The 14655-nt window shown below is 40.7% G+C and overlaps 1 protein-coding gene across 3 annotated transcripts in view; it reads right to left on the bottom strand.

Annotated features, from left to right (window-relative positions):
- Positions 1–14655, bottom strand: part of LOC115214175 (ADP-ribosylation factor GTPase-activating protein 1-like) — a 243056-nt gene that overhangs the window by 186308 nt on the left and 42093 nt on the right. For 2 of the 3 annotated variants that reach the window (XM_029783263.2, XM_029783264.2), the window contains exons 4-6: positions 14605–14655; positions 7280–7348; positions 369–462 (exon numbers count right to left, since the gene is read on the bottom strand). The exon at positions 14605–14655 is cut by the window's right edge and continues 110 nt beyond it. In XM_029783263.2, coding sequence (XP_029639123.1) covers positions 369–462; positions 7280–7348; positions 14605–14655 — 214 coding nt within the window. The remainder of the gene's footprint in view (positions 1–368; positions 463–7279; positions 7349–14604) is intronic. The other variant, XM_029783265.2, reaches the window with a different exon arrangement.

Raw genomic sequence — 14655 nt, 5'->3', positions numbered from 1 at the left:
TCTGCATTTGTACAGTGATGAAGACAACAGCAGTAGATAATAATATAACATTTAACCCATTACTGTCACATGTAATGTTTTATTTATTTACACTGTTTTGAATTAATAATACATTATCCTGTGGCTTTGAGATTTTGATGATGTGATTCTATATTTTTTAAATGACGGGGAAAGGAAAGGAGTTATTGATTATATTAATGCTAGTATTTCACTAGTGCTTTATTTTATCGACCCCCTCCAAACCCTACTGAAAGGATGCAAAGCAAGGTTGATCTCAGTGGGATTTGAACTTGGAACGTAAAGTGCTGTAAGTGAATACTTGCTCTAATTCTGCTACAATTTCAAATGAGTTTTAAATAGTAACTTACTGTAGAGATAGAAGACATATAATCTTCTTGAGGAACTGGGTCAGGTGTACTGCCAAAACCAATATATTTACCCCCCTGGCTTGGTGGAATGTCTCTGAAAAAAAGAAACAAACAGAAAGATAAAAACAACAAAGAAACAATCAATTAATAAAGGAATAAAACCAACCACACATACTATATATTTACTCTTCACTCATTCATTATTGTTCTTATTTTATCTTATGTCCATTGTGTGGAAATCTTTTGCCATTCTGATAGAATGGAATAAAGAGAACAGGAGGAAACATGTGGATAGAAGAGTTGCTGAAGAGGTGACAGATGTGTGATGAAAGAATGAATATGATCAAAAATGATCATCCCAAAATATAACAATATCTGTTTCAACAGACGATTTCACATCAGGAATCTTGCAAAACAAATTCACAAAAGTAATAAAAAACAACTTAAAAGAATTTGAACTGGTTGTTGTCCAACCCAAAGCCAGTTCTGATTCAGCAAATAATAATAATAATAATAATTGTGTACAGTGCTCAGGTGCACTACAACTCATCTAAAGTGTATATATAATCAGGTGTATTTTCGGCGGATTTCGGAAAGCATGAGGGCCTTAAAGGATGCAGTGTCATGGCAGTCAACAACTGACGCAGGCAGTTTATTCCATGCTTCAGCAACTCTGAGCGTGAAAAAATGTTTCCGAAAGTCATGGGAGCTGTGTTGTTTTCTGACTTTGTAGGCATGTCTATGATCAAAAGTCATTTTACCATTTAAAATGTAGTGTTAGCTTGGATTACATTATCCAAAATGTTCTTCATTTTTCAAGGAAGTTGCATGTGATCCAAGGAAGATTTGGTTGTTATCTCATCATCATCATCATCTTCGTTTAACGTCTGTTTTCCATGCTAGCATAGGTTGGATGGTTCAACTGGGGTCTGGGAAGCCAGGAGGCAGCGCCGGGCTCCAGTCTGATCTGGCAGTGTTTCCACAGCTGGATGCCCTTCCTAACGCCAACCACTCTGTGAGTGTAGTGGGTGCTTTTTATGTGCCACTGGCACAGGGGCCAGAGGAGGCTGCCAAACGGCCATGATCGGTTGGTGCTTTTTACGTGTCACCGACACGGACGCCAGTCAGGCGGCGTGGGCATCAGCCTGCAGTGGTCCTCTTATTGGAATTTTAACAAGGTTAACCATTTAGCATTCAGACTATTGTGTCAAATGTAATGCTTATTTATTCATATTGTTTTGAATCACACATAATCTCATAGCTTTAAGCTTTCAATGACGTGATTGTTCATTTTTAGAATGACATTAGAGGATAGGTGTGAGAACCCAGATCTGGCCAGTTTAACCCTTCGGCATTCAAGCTGGCCACATCTGGCCAAAATATTTTATCTGCCTTATGTTCAAAATGGCCAGATTCAGCTTTTCACACTTACCCAACTATATTACTCTAAAAATAAACAATCTAGGAGTGGCTGTGTTGTAAGTAGCTTGCTTACGAACCACATGGTTTTGGGTTCAGTCCCACTGCGTGGCACCTTGGGCAAGTATCTTCTACTATAGCCTTGGGCCGACCAAAGCCTTATGAGTGGATTTGGTAGACAGAAACTGAAAGAAGCCCATCGAATATATATATATATATATATACTAGCAGTATCGCCCGGCGTTGCTCAGGTTTGTAAGGGAAATAACTATAAAGCATTTTTAGAGAGTTATAGCCAAAAAATAGCAAAAAAATGGAAAAAAAATGATGGTAAATTTTTTTTGAGAGTTAAAAAAGGTGGAGTTGCGTCCCCTAGACGGTCTGTGGTTTGGGTTTCTGATTCTCGACCCCATGTCGAATTTATCGATTTTTTTTCAGAACTGGGGGAACTTTTCAAAATTTTCGCTGCGTTAGTTTTGAATTATGACATTGGGCTATGTGTGTGTCAAGTTTCATCAGAATCGGTTGAAAGCCGTGGTCAGAGTGAGGGTACGAGAAAACAGACACACAGAAAACGCACAGACAAAGTGCCGTTTATATAGAGAGAGATATATATGTACATATATATATATGTATGTGTGTGTGTTTGTCCCCCCAACATCGCTTGGTGTGTTTACGTCCCCATAACTTAGCTGTTCAGCAAAAGAGACCGATGGTATAAGTACTATGCTTCCAAAGAATAAGTCTTGGGGTCGATTTGCTCGACTAAAGGCGGTCCTCCAGCACGGCCACAGTCAAATGACTGAAACAAGAAGTAAAAGAGTAAAAGAAATATACCATTGAAATTTTGAAGCTATAAGATAATGCAGGAGTGATTCAAAATACTGTGGATAAATAAGCATTACATTTGACAGAATAATCTGAATGCTAAAGGGTTAAATAATATAATTACTACTATAGATAATGTGGATGGTAGGATTGATAGAAACTTCAGACAACTAGCCTTGAAGTAGGTGATTGTTCATGTCTTATCACTGACACTATTTTGTACTTGTAACTAAACAGTCAGTTCACCAAACTGTTGTTGCTGCTGTTGCTGTTTAGTCCAAGGACAGTTCTGATTGAGCAGACCAAATATTATATATGCTCTGGCCATGACCACCTTGTCCTTCCCTTGAAGCATTTAAGATTACATTATGTAAACAAATATAAAGCTTCAGATTTATACAAATGCTGGTGACAAAAGGCCTCTCGCACAGAGTGAAAGGCAGACTGTATGATGCGTGTGTACGAACAGCCATGCTACATGGCAGTGAAACATGGGCCGTGACTGCTGAGGATATGCATAAGCTCGCAAGAAATGAAGCCAGTATGCTCCGATGGATGTGTAATGTCAGTGTTCATAATCGACAGAGTGTAAGTACCTTGAGAGAAAAGCTGGACCTAAGAAGCATCAGTTGTGGTGTGCAAGAGAGACGTTTGCGCTGGTATGGTCATGTGGCGAGAATGGATGAAGATAGTTGTGTGAAAAAGTGCCACACCCTAGCGGTTGAGGGAACCTGTGGAAGAGGCAGACCCAGGAAAACCTGGGACGAGGTGGTGAAGCACGACCTTCGAACTTTAGGTCTCACTGAGGAAATGACTAGAGACCGAGTCCTCTGGAAGTGTGCTGTGCGCGAGAAGACCCGGCAGGACAAGTGAGTCCATAACCCGTGGCCTTCTACTTGGGATGGAGCCAGCCTACGTATGCATACCTTCCCTTCTTGGGACACAAAACTCTACTTGTGAAGACCTGTTGAGGCAAGTGAGGATCAGAATCGAAATCAATCAATGGAAATTGCAGATGTGTTACCAGTGCCGGTGGCATGTCGAAACTCTACTCGTGAAGACCCGTTGAGGCAAGTGAGGATCAGAATGGAAATCGATCAATGGAAATTGCAGATGTGTTACCAGTGCCGGTGGCATGTAAGAGAACCTTCCGTTTCGCGACCGTTGCCAGCACCGCCCCGTTTCGTGTCCGTTGCCAGCCTCGCCTGGCCCTCGTGCCGGTGGCACATAAAAAGCACCATCCGTTCGTGGCCGTTTGCCAGCTCAGTCTGGCACCTGTGCGGGTGGCACGTAAAAAGCACCCACTACACTCACGGAGTGGTTGGCGTTAGGAAGGGCATCCAGCCGTAGAAACACTGCCAGATTTGACTGGGCCTGATGAAGCCTTCTGGCTTCACAGACCCCAGTAGAACCGTCCAACCCATGCTAGCATGGAAAACGGACGCTAAACGACGATGATGATGATGATGATGATGAGGGAATAGGAATTTCTAATTAAATATCACAAATAATTTTGTTCAATGCTTTCCTGATTCTACCATTTTGCCTCCTCCTCCTCATCATCATCATCAACAACATTGCTGTGAAAACAACATCCAGTCATGAATTTATTTATTTATTAATTTTTTAAATACAGCATGGGTTGGACGGTTCGACCGGGGTCTGGGAAGCCAGGAGGCTGCACCAGGCTCCAGTCTGACCTGGCAGTGTTTCTACAGCTGGTTGGCATTAGGAAGGACATCCAGCTGTAGAAACACTGCCAGATCAGACTAGAGCCTGACACAGTCTCCTGACTTCCCAGACCCCGGTCGAACCGTCCAACCCATGCCTGCATGGAAAACGGACGTTAAACGATGATGATGATGATATTTTATCTGTGAATTTGTGTGTGTAATCTGGAAATGCATACAATGAGCTTCTCTGCCCTAGGTGTACGGAAAACACTCAGCAAGAAACGTAAGAAAATTTGAAGAAAGAAGGAAAAAAAAAAATAATAATAATCCTTGCTACTATAAGCACAAGGCCTGAAATTTTGAGTGAGGGGGACTAGTCAATTACATTGATCCCAGTGTTTCACTGGTACTTAATGTATCAACCCCAAAAGGATGAAAGGCAAAGTTGACCTTGGCGGAATTTGAACTCAAAATGTAAAGGTGGATGAAATGCCACAAAGTATTTTTGCCTGGCATGCTAACGATTTTACCAGCTCACAGCCTTAATGAATTATGTGCCGGTGGCACATAAAAGCACCCACTACACTCGCGGAGTGGTTGGCATTAGGAAGGGCATCTGATGGAGTCTGATGCAGGCCGTGACTGCAGAGGACATGTGTAGACTTGAGAGAATGGAAGCTAGCATGATCCGCTGGATGTGTAATGTCAGTGTGCATGCATGACAGAGTGTAAGCACCCTGAGAGAAATGCTGGACATAAGAAGCATCAGATGTGGTGTGCAAGAGCGACGCTTGCGATGGTATGGTCATGTACTGCGGATGGATGAGGAGAGATGTGTGAAGAAGTGCCGCTCTCAAACAGTTGAAGGAATCAGGGGGAGAGGTAGACCCAGGAAGACATGGGATGAGGTAGTCAAGCATGACCTCAGAGCGTTGGGCCTCACTGAGGCAATGGCGAAGGACCGAGATCTCTGGAGATGTGCTGTGACTGCAAAGACCCGGGCTGCTTCCGGCACCAGATCCGCATAGCCCCTGCCCATTCAAAGTACCTTGGATCCCAGAACATCTCGCTGTGCTTGAGGAGACCTGTTGAGTCAAGTGCATGTACATGAACATCGAAACAAATATCAATGGAAATAGTAATTGTGATACCTGTGCCGGTGGCACATAAAAAGCACCATCCGAACGTGGCCGTTGCCAGCTCCACTTCAACTGGCTTCTGTGCCGGTGGCACATAAAAAGCACCATCCGAACGTGGCCGATGCTAGCACCGCCTCGACTGGCTTCTGTGCCGGTGACACATAAAAAAGCACCATCCGAACGTGGCCGATGCCAGTGCCGCCTTGGCTGGCTTCCATGCTGGTGGCACGTTAAAAGCACCAACCGATCGTGGCCGATGCCAGACTCCCTTGGCACGTAAAAAGCACCCACTACACTCGCGGAGTGGTTGGCGTTAGGAAGGGCATCCAGCTGTAGAAACACTGCCAGATCAGACTGGAGCCTGGTGCAGTCCCTGGCTTCCAAGACCCCGGTCGAACCGTCCAACCCGTGGTAGTACGGAAAACGGACGTTAAACGATGATGATGATATATATATATATATATATATATCATCATCATTGTTTAACATCCGCATTCCATGCTAGCATATATATATATATATATATATATATGAAAATAAGAAAAGACACTGACAATAGGATAGAATTAGATTCATATATGTATACATATGTATATGTAGGTTTATATATGTGTTAGTGTACATGTGTATGTACATATATGTGTGCTTGTATACATGAGGCATACAAATGTAAATGAACAGGGATTAATAAATGTAGAAGAATATATTTATCCACCACTTATATTTTACTTTGTTATTAAGTGATAAAAATAATCATGAAAATAATTGCCACCACCATCACCTCATTTTAATGTTAGCTTTAAGGGAAGTTAAGGGAACTTGGCTACAAAGTTCTTCCCACCCAGCTTATTCACCAGACCTTTTTGCTACTGACTACCACTTTTTCAAGCACTTTGATGGTTTCCTATGAGAGAAAGGAAATAAACTGCCTGCGTCAGTTGTTGACTGCCATGACACTGCATCCTTTAAGGCCCTCATGCTTTCCGAAATCCGCCGAAACTACACCTGATTATATATACACTTTAGATGAGTTGTAGTGCACCTGAGCACTGTACACAATTATTATTATTATTATTATTAAAGAGTTCAAAAATCAAACCGATGCTGAAAGTGCTTTCAAAGAGTTCACCAACTTCAGAACTCCAGATTTTTATGTTACTGGAATAAACAAACTTGTAACTCGTTGGTAAAAATGTGTTGATTGTAATGGTAATTACTTTGATGAATTAAATTTCAGCAGTGTTGAAATATATTGTGATGAATTTCATGTTTCAAAACGTTTCTTCCTTTTTACTCAGCCTGATAGAACATAAAGAGCTGAAATAAATGTCACAAGGCATTTTAACTGATGCAGTGATGATTCTGCTGAGGTCGACTTTACCTTTCATCCTTTTGGGAAAATGTACAGAACTGGAAGAAATTCCACTAAGAATTTATCCACCATGCTAACAATTCAGCCAGCTTGCTAATTTAAAAATAATAAAAAAAAAAAATTTTTTTAAATGCTTTCAAATTTTGTGACAAGGCCAGCAATTTTTTTTGGGTGGGGTGTAAATCAATTACATCAACCCCAGTGCTCAACCAATACTTATTTTATTGACCCTAAAAGGAGGAAAGGTAAAGTTGACCTCAGAACATAAAGATGGATGAAATGACGCTAAGAGTTTCACCTAGACTGTTAACAATTCTGTCAGCTTGATGCCTTAACAACAATATCTAGGTACTGAGTCTTATAATTCATGGAAAGGGACCCTGAGAGACCCTGGGAAACCTTTAACAACAGGATACTGTTCCCTCTCACAGAATTAACTTGAGCAAGTAAGATGAAATAATTATAACTCCAATAACTTACTCTGATCTCGCAGCATTTTCAGCTTGTCGGTTATAAAAGAATTCTTCTTTTTTCTTATCTTGTTCATCTCTGTAAACAAAAACATATTGAATCTGGTAATGAAGAATGAGTAACACACAAAAGATACACCAAAAAGTGTAATCAATTAAGATGGTACTAAATGAAAACAGCCTTGTATAATCAGCTGGTGATGTTTGTTTGTTTAACATTTATTTTCCCATGTTAGTATGGGTTTTGATTGACATTTATTTATGGCAGAACTTTTTGACTGGATGCTCTTCCTGCCTCTAACTCTTAATGTTTTTAAATTTAGGTATCTCTATTCCTCATGTTTTTGAAAGCACAGAACAACTGGTTGTAATGTCAACAAGTCAACATCAACACCAATTCCCTCAAGTAGTAAAGTGCATGGAATATATACACGTTAACACACAACTACAAGTGTGCACAAGCATACACAGGTGTGTGTGTGTGCGTGTCTGCTTCTGGCACCAGTTCCGCATAGCCCCTGCCCATTCAAAGTACCTTGGATCCCGGAACATCTCGCTGTGCTTGAGGAGACCTGTTGAGTCAAGTGCATGTACATGAACATCGAAACAAATATCAATGGAAATAGTAGTTGTGATACCTGTACCAGTGGCACATAAAAAGCACCATCCGAACGTGGCCGTTGCCAGCACCGCCTCAACTGGCTTCTGTGCCGGTGGCACATAAAAAGCACCATCCGAACGTGGCCGATGCCAGTACCGCCTCGACTGGCTTCTGTGCCGGTGGCACATAAAAAGCACCATCCGAACGTGGCCGATGCCAGTGCTGCCTTGGCTGGCTTCCATGCCGGTGGCACGTTAAAAGCACCAACCGATCGTGGCCGATGCCAGACTCCCCTGGCACCTGTGCCGGTGGCACATAAAAGCACCCACTACACTCGCGGAGTGGTTGGCATTAGGAAGGGCATCTGATGGAGTCTGATGCAGGCCGTGACTGCAGAGGACATGTGTAGACTTGAAAGAATGGAAGCTAGCATGATCCGCTGGATGTGTAATGTCAGTGTGCATGCATGACAGAGTGTAAGCACCCTGAGAGAAATGCTGGACATAAGAAGCATCAGATGTGGTGTGCAAGAGCGACGCTTGCGATGGTATGGTCATGTACTGCGGATGGATGAGGAGAGATGTGTGAAGAAGTGCCGCTCTCAAACAGTTGAAGGAATCAGGGGGAGAGGTAGACCCAGGAAGACATGGGATGAGGTAGTCAAGCATGACCTCAGAGCGTTGGGCCTCACTGAGGCAATGGCGAAGGACCGAGATCTCTGGAGATGTGCTGTGACTGCAAAGACCCGGGCTGCTTCCGGCACCAGATCCGCATAGCCCCTGCCCATTCAAAGTACCTTGGATCCCAGAACATCTCGCTGTGCTTGAGGAGACCTGTTGAGTCATGTACATGAACATCGAAACAAATATCAATGGAAATAGTAATTGTGATACCTGTGCCGGTGGCACATAAAAAGCACCATCCGAACGTGGCCGTTGCCAGCTCCGCTTCAACTGGCTTCTGTGCCGGTGGCACATAAAAAGCACCATCCGAACGTGGCCGATGCTAGCACCGCCTCGACTGGCTTCTGTGCCGGTGGCACATAAAAAATCACCATCCGAACGTGGCCGATGCCAGTGCCGCCTTGGCTGGCTTCCATGCTGGTGGCACGTTAAAAGCACCAACCGATCGTGGCCGATGCCAGACTCCCTTGGCACGTAAAAAGCACCCACTACACTCGCGGAGTGGTTGGCGTTAGGAAGGGCATCCAGCTGTAGAAACACTGCCAGATCAGACTGGAGCCTGGTGCAGTCCCTGGCTTCCAAGACCCCGGTCGAACCGTCCAACCCGTGGTAGTACGGAAAACGGACGTTAAACGATGATGATGATATATATATATATATATATATATATATATATATATATCATCATCATTGTTTAACATCCGCATTCCATGCTAGCATATATATATATATATATATATATGAAAATAAGAAAAGACACTGACAATAGGATAGAATTAGATTCATATATGTATACATATGTATATGTAGGTTTATATATGTGTTAGTGTACATGTGTATGTACATATATGTGTGCTTGTATACATGAGACATACAAATGTAAATGAACAGGGATTAATAAATGTAGAAGAATATATTTATCCACCACTTATATTTTACTTTGTTATTAAGTGATAAAAATAATTAAGGTGGGATGAATCAACAATTTTGAAGACAAGGAGGGCATCCAGCCAAAGCAGACAATTGTAGCCAGGTGCAGGTCTCAGGCATGCCAGCTCCTGTCAAACTGTCCACGTTAAATGATGATGGTGATATATATCTTTCTTTTTGGAACATTTTGTTTTGAAAGCTGCCTTTAACTTTTTCTAGCCAAAAAGGCTTTTACAACTCAAAGTCTATATACTATTAATTATAGCTGTATCTTTCCAGTTTGCCATCAACAATACATACATACATGTATCTTTCACTTCTTCGTAAGCACTCTGAGGAAGTGAGTTGTTATGCTCAGAGTTATCCCTCTTCCACTTTCTCATTTGTAGCATGAGAGTAGCTGTCAACTAAATAGTTCCTTTTCCTAGAAGCTTGCTTTAACAGAAGCTAAGGGAGCTTCACTCTCCAGTTTAAAAGCATGCTGGACACTGTCCCAAAATTTCTTAATCACCATTATTTTCCAAAATTCCTCCAAATTTTTTATTAATTTTGCAATTCATTGAAATACATCGACAGAAATATGACTCTGGAAGTGTTGAACAGTTGTTTTTCTATCAAAGAAAAAGAGGTTATCTCATGTAAATTAGAAACTAAAGGGTTAAATAAATGCTCAAGTTAGTATTACCCCTAACATACTTGATATTTTTTTGGTACATATGTAGATTAAAAAAGGATTGCCATCAACAATACATACATACATATATTAGGTCATTCCATAAATGTGTTGTGTGATTAAGAAGTTTACTTCACAACTAATCCATTTCAGGTTCAGTTCCACTGCACAGTACCTTGGACAAAAACGTCTTCTATAGCCCAGGGACGATCGATGCCATGTGTGCAAGAAGCCCATCATAATTAGATCAATAGATACATACATGCAAACATACATTTGTGTGTGTGTATTTGTACGTCCCTTTGTGCAATAACTGTAAACATGTCTTACCATCATACAAATGATGTTATTAATTTCTAATTTCTCTGAACTAAATACATGTGGCCATGGGAAAATATTAGCTTGCTTGAAAAGAGGTGAGGCTTGACAACAGAAAGACTATCAGATTCTAAAAAATCTGCCACGATATGATGATAATGAAACTGTGTAAGTCTACTCTTCTGTTTGGCAATTTTAGAGAATACCAAAGCGATCAGTCCAATCCATGACAGCATGGAGAAACAGACATACAATGACGATGATGATGATGATTGGATGAGCATATTTTAAAAATGTATTGCATATTTCATCATATAAAAATGATCAAGGGGAGATAAATCAAAATCTCTATTTAGAAAAAAAAATAGTTGTACCAAGAGAAGTAATTTTAATAGTTAACATATTTATGATACTGTATTGTAGTCTGGACAGTGACAATCCTTTTTTAATCTACATATGTACCAAGAAAAATATCAAGTATGTTAGGGGTAATACTAACTTGAGCATTTATTTAACCCTTTAGTTTCTAATTTACATGAGATAACCTCTTTTTCTTTGATAGAAAAACAACTGTTCAACACTTCCAGAGTCATATTTCTGTCGATGTATTTCAATGAATTGCAAAATTAATAAAAAATTTGGAGGAATTTAGGAAAATAATGGTGATTAAGAAATTTTGGGACAGTGTCCAGCATGCTTTTAAACTGGAGAGTGAAGCTCCCTTAGCTTCTGTTAAAGCAAGTTTCTAGGAAAAGGAACTATTTAGTTGACAGCTACTCTCATGCTACAAATGAGAAAGTGGAAGAGGGATAACTCTGAGCATAACAAATCCAGACAGAAAATGAGGTTGGAAGAGAACTCAGAACCCACTGACCCTATTCATCCCCACAAAGAACATGGAGATGCAACCAATGGTTTGTGCTCAAGACTTCTGACTCTCAGCCATGAGGATAGGTAAATACTTTCGTTCGTTCCGAAAAATAACTTGTTTTACATAACTAGGTTGCTATATTTACATACAATTATGATGTTTAAATTTAAATACGAACACTATTTAAACTATTTTAATACCAACCTACCCAAGACTCGATAAAGTGGAGGCACATGGCCTAGTGGTTAGAGCAGCAGACTCGCGGTCGAGGGATCGTGGGTTCGAATGTCAGACCGGGTGATGTGTGTGTTTATGAGCGAAAACACCTAAGCTCCACGTGGCTCCGGCAGAAAGTAATGGCGAACTTCTGCTGACTCTTTCGCCACAACTTTCTCTCACTCTTTCTTCCTGCATCTAGCAGCTCACCTGCGACACACCGGTGTCCCGTCCAGGTGGGGAACCTATGCGCCAAGGAAACCAGCCCTTATGAGCCAGGCATGGCTCGAGAAGGAACAAACAAGACTCAATAAAGGTGCTTCGGTGCAGATTTTAAGTGAGGAATATGGTATTGGTATGTCTACTGTCTATGGTATCGAGAAACAAAAAAGGGAAACTTCAATTTTACAGTGACAGTGATGTGACTAAATTAATGGACTGGTGAAAAACTTTACATCAGTTGAAGTGTGCTGACGTGGACAAGGTGTTGCTCGAATGGATTAGGCAGTGTTGGAGTGAAAAGCTTCCAATTAATTGTTCCATTGTATTGGCTCAAGCTAAACTGTTTCATGAGAAATTGAAATTAACAACTCTGTGTGATTATTCAACTGGGAAGTTCAACAGATTTAAACAGAAGCAGAGCCTTTGCAGGCTGAAAGTTTATGGAGAAAAAACTTTTGCAGACCACAAAGCTACAGAGGTGTATTTAGACAAATTTGCTAAGCTGTTTTCTGATGAGGGACTCTCAGCTGAACAAGTGTATAATGCTGATGAAACTTCTTTATTCTGGTGTTACATACTGAGGGGGACATATGTAACAACAGAAATAGTCAGCACCATCAAGGCTTAAGGTTTGCAGGGAATGACTTACGATATTCCAATGCATCTGGTCCCACAAAAGCAAATTACCCACTGTTGGGAAAAGTAGAAATCCTAGGGCATTTAAGGGAGTCTGGGTATTTCCTGTGATTTCTAAGGCAAGTAAATGAGCTTGGATGACAACACAGATTTTCACCAAATGGTTTAATTAAGAACTTTATGCTTGAAGCCAGGGCTCACTGTAAATCTGTGGGACTACCTGATGACTACAAAATACCTTTATAATTATTCTACACACCCTCCTGCCGAAGTTTTAGTCAAGGACAATGTATGTATTGTTTATATGCTTCCCAATTGTAAGAACAAATCATATAAGAGTAGTGATGATGATGGTGACAGTGCACTGAAAGAAGAGGAGAGATGCCTAGAGACAGGTGCATCAGCCTGATGGAGGAGCTGATTTGGGGAATGGAGCAAAAGTCTTTCATCATAGAGCAGCATCTAATGTGGATGTACAAAATATAAGAAGTTTTCATTAAAGAAAAACCCAAGTATTTGAAACAACAGAATCTAAAGGACATGTTTTCAAAGCTCAACCAGACAGTTTCAAATGAAACTCATCTGGAGCTTCAACCTTGAAGACCTGTGCTTCTCCTCAAGTCACCCTAGAAGCTGAATCATCTTCACTTGAAGATTTATAATTTGTATGTACAGTACAGGTTTCTGTTAAATACTGTGCAATATTCATCATCATCGTTTAACGTCTGTTTTCCATGCTGGTATGGGTTGGACGGTTAGACTGGGGTCTGGGAAGCCAGGAGGTTGCACCAAGCTCCAGTCTGATCTGGCAGTGTTTCTACAGTTGGATGCCCTTCCTAACACCAACCACTTCAAGAGTGTAGTGGCTGCTTTTTACGTGCCTCCTGCACAGGGGCTACAGGGGGCTGGCATTGACGATGTTTGGATAGTGCTTTTATGTGCCACCGGTACGGGAACCAGTCAAATTGTGCAGTATATTTCATGTTCTGTACATATTGAGTAAACCGTCTCTTTTTTTTTTTTTTTTAAAGTTGGTGTACAATGTATTTAAACACGTTTGTTCTTTACTTTTTTCAGTGGATTAATGAAGATTAAACATACTCTGCTTCAAAAGCATATTATTTTGTACCTGTAGCTCTTAAATGAAATTATGTTCTTTACTTTTCTTTGTTTATTTTTCATCCTATATATTATACATGGTACAGTATTCTATATTTTAAGTATTTTAAGAATTTCAAGTGGCTTAATAAAGATCTAACAGGCCCTGCTTTACAATGTATTAATTTGTATATGTTATACAATTTCGTCCTTTACTTTTTGTAGGTTCTTTCATACTTCAGTATATATTTAGCCTGTGTCCAGAAATCCAGATCATCCCCGGTCCCAAGGTTGCTGGATAAGAGTTTCAGTACCTGTATAAACACACACACACACACACACACACACAACGGGCTTCTTTCAGTTTCCATCTACCAAATCCACTCACAAGGTGTCACACAGTCGGACTGAACCTGGAACCATGTGGTTGGGGAGCAAGCTTCTTATCACACAGCCACTCCTGCACCTATAAAGTGTGAGATGCTTATATCACCAAGGTTTCTCAAGTGGCCACCCACCTAAGTACTAACTAGGCTTGACATGCTTAACTTGGATGATCGGATATGTACATAATCTCTCCCTATATAAAGCTGAAGTTGTCTGTGTATGGCAGGTTTGGTAGCCTTCAACTAACACTATCTCCTCCGAGACCCTGCGGCGCAAGTTGACTAAAATTGAGAGTATGATAGAAGAAGGCTTGCTCTTCCTTCCGTATACGAAAAAATTCAAATCGGACCATGTTAACACCAAAAATTATTTACATGAAAAAGGTGCTTTTTTCTATGAAAATCTTTATTTTTTTACGATTTTTTGACTGCTGTGTCGCCATTTTTCGGTGTATTTCAACCAAAAAAATGTTCACTTAAAGAGAATAACAAGCTGCATAATGCAAAATTTTTACTTTTCAAAAATTCCAATTCTAAAGCGTCGAAACAAACCCGAGCAACGCCGGGCGATACTGCTAGTATACAAAAAAAGAGGAGTTAAACATTTTATACTAATTGCAATCAAATTTGTAATTTTAAATTCTATAAATCAATTAAACACATAGAGCAGGGTGAATTTCATTAAACATAATTTTACTTACTTTGATAAGCTATGTGATTCTTGGTAGCCACCGCTACATGTGACAACACCG

Source organism: Octopus sinensis, linkage group LG7 (assembly GCF_006345805.1).
Source record: "Octopus sinensis linkage group LG7, ASM634580v1, whole genome shotgun sequence".
NCBI lineage: Eukaryota > Metazoa > Mollusca > Cephalopoda > Octopoda > Octopodidae > Octopus > Octopus sinensis.
Note: the sequence above shows the minus strand (reverse complement) of the source record. Positions and strands in the feature narration are given on the sequence as shown.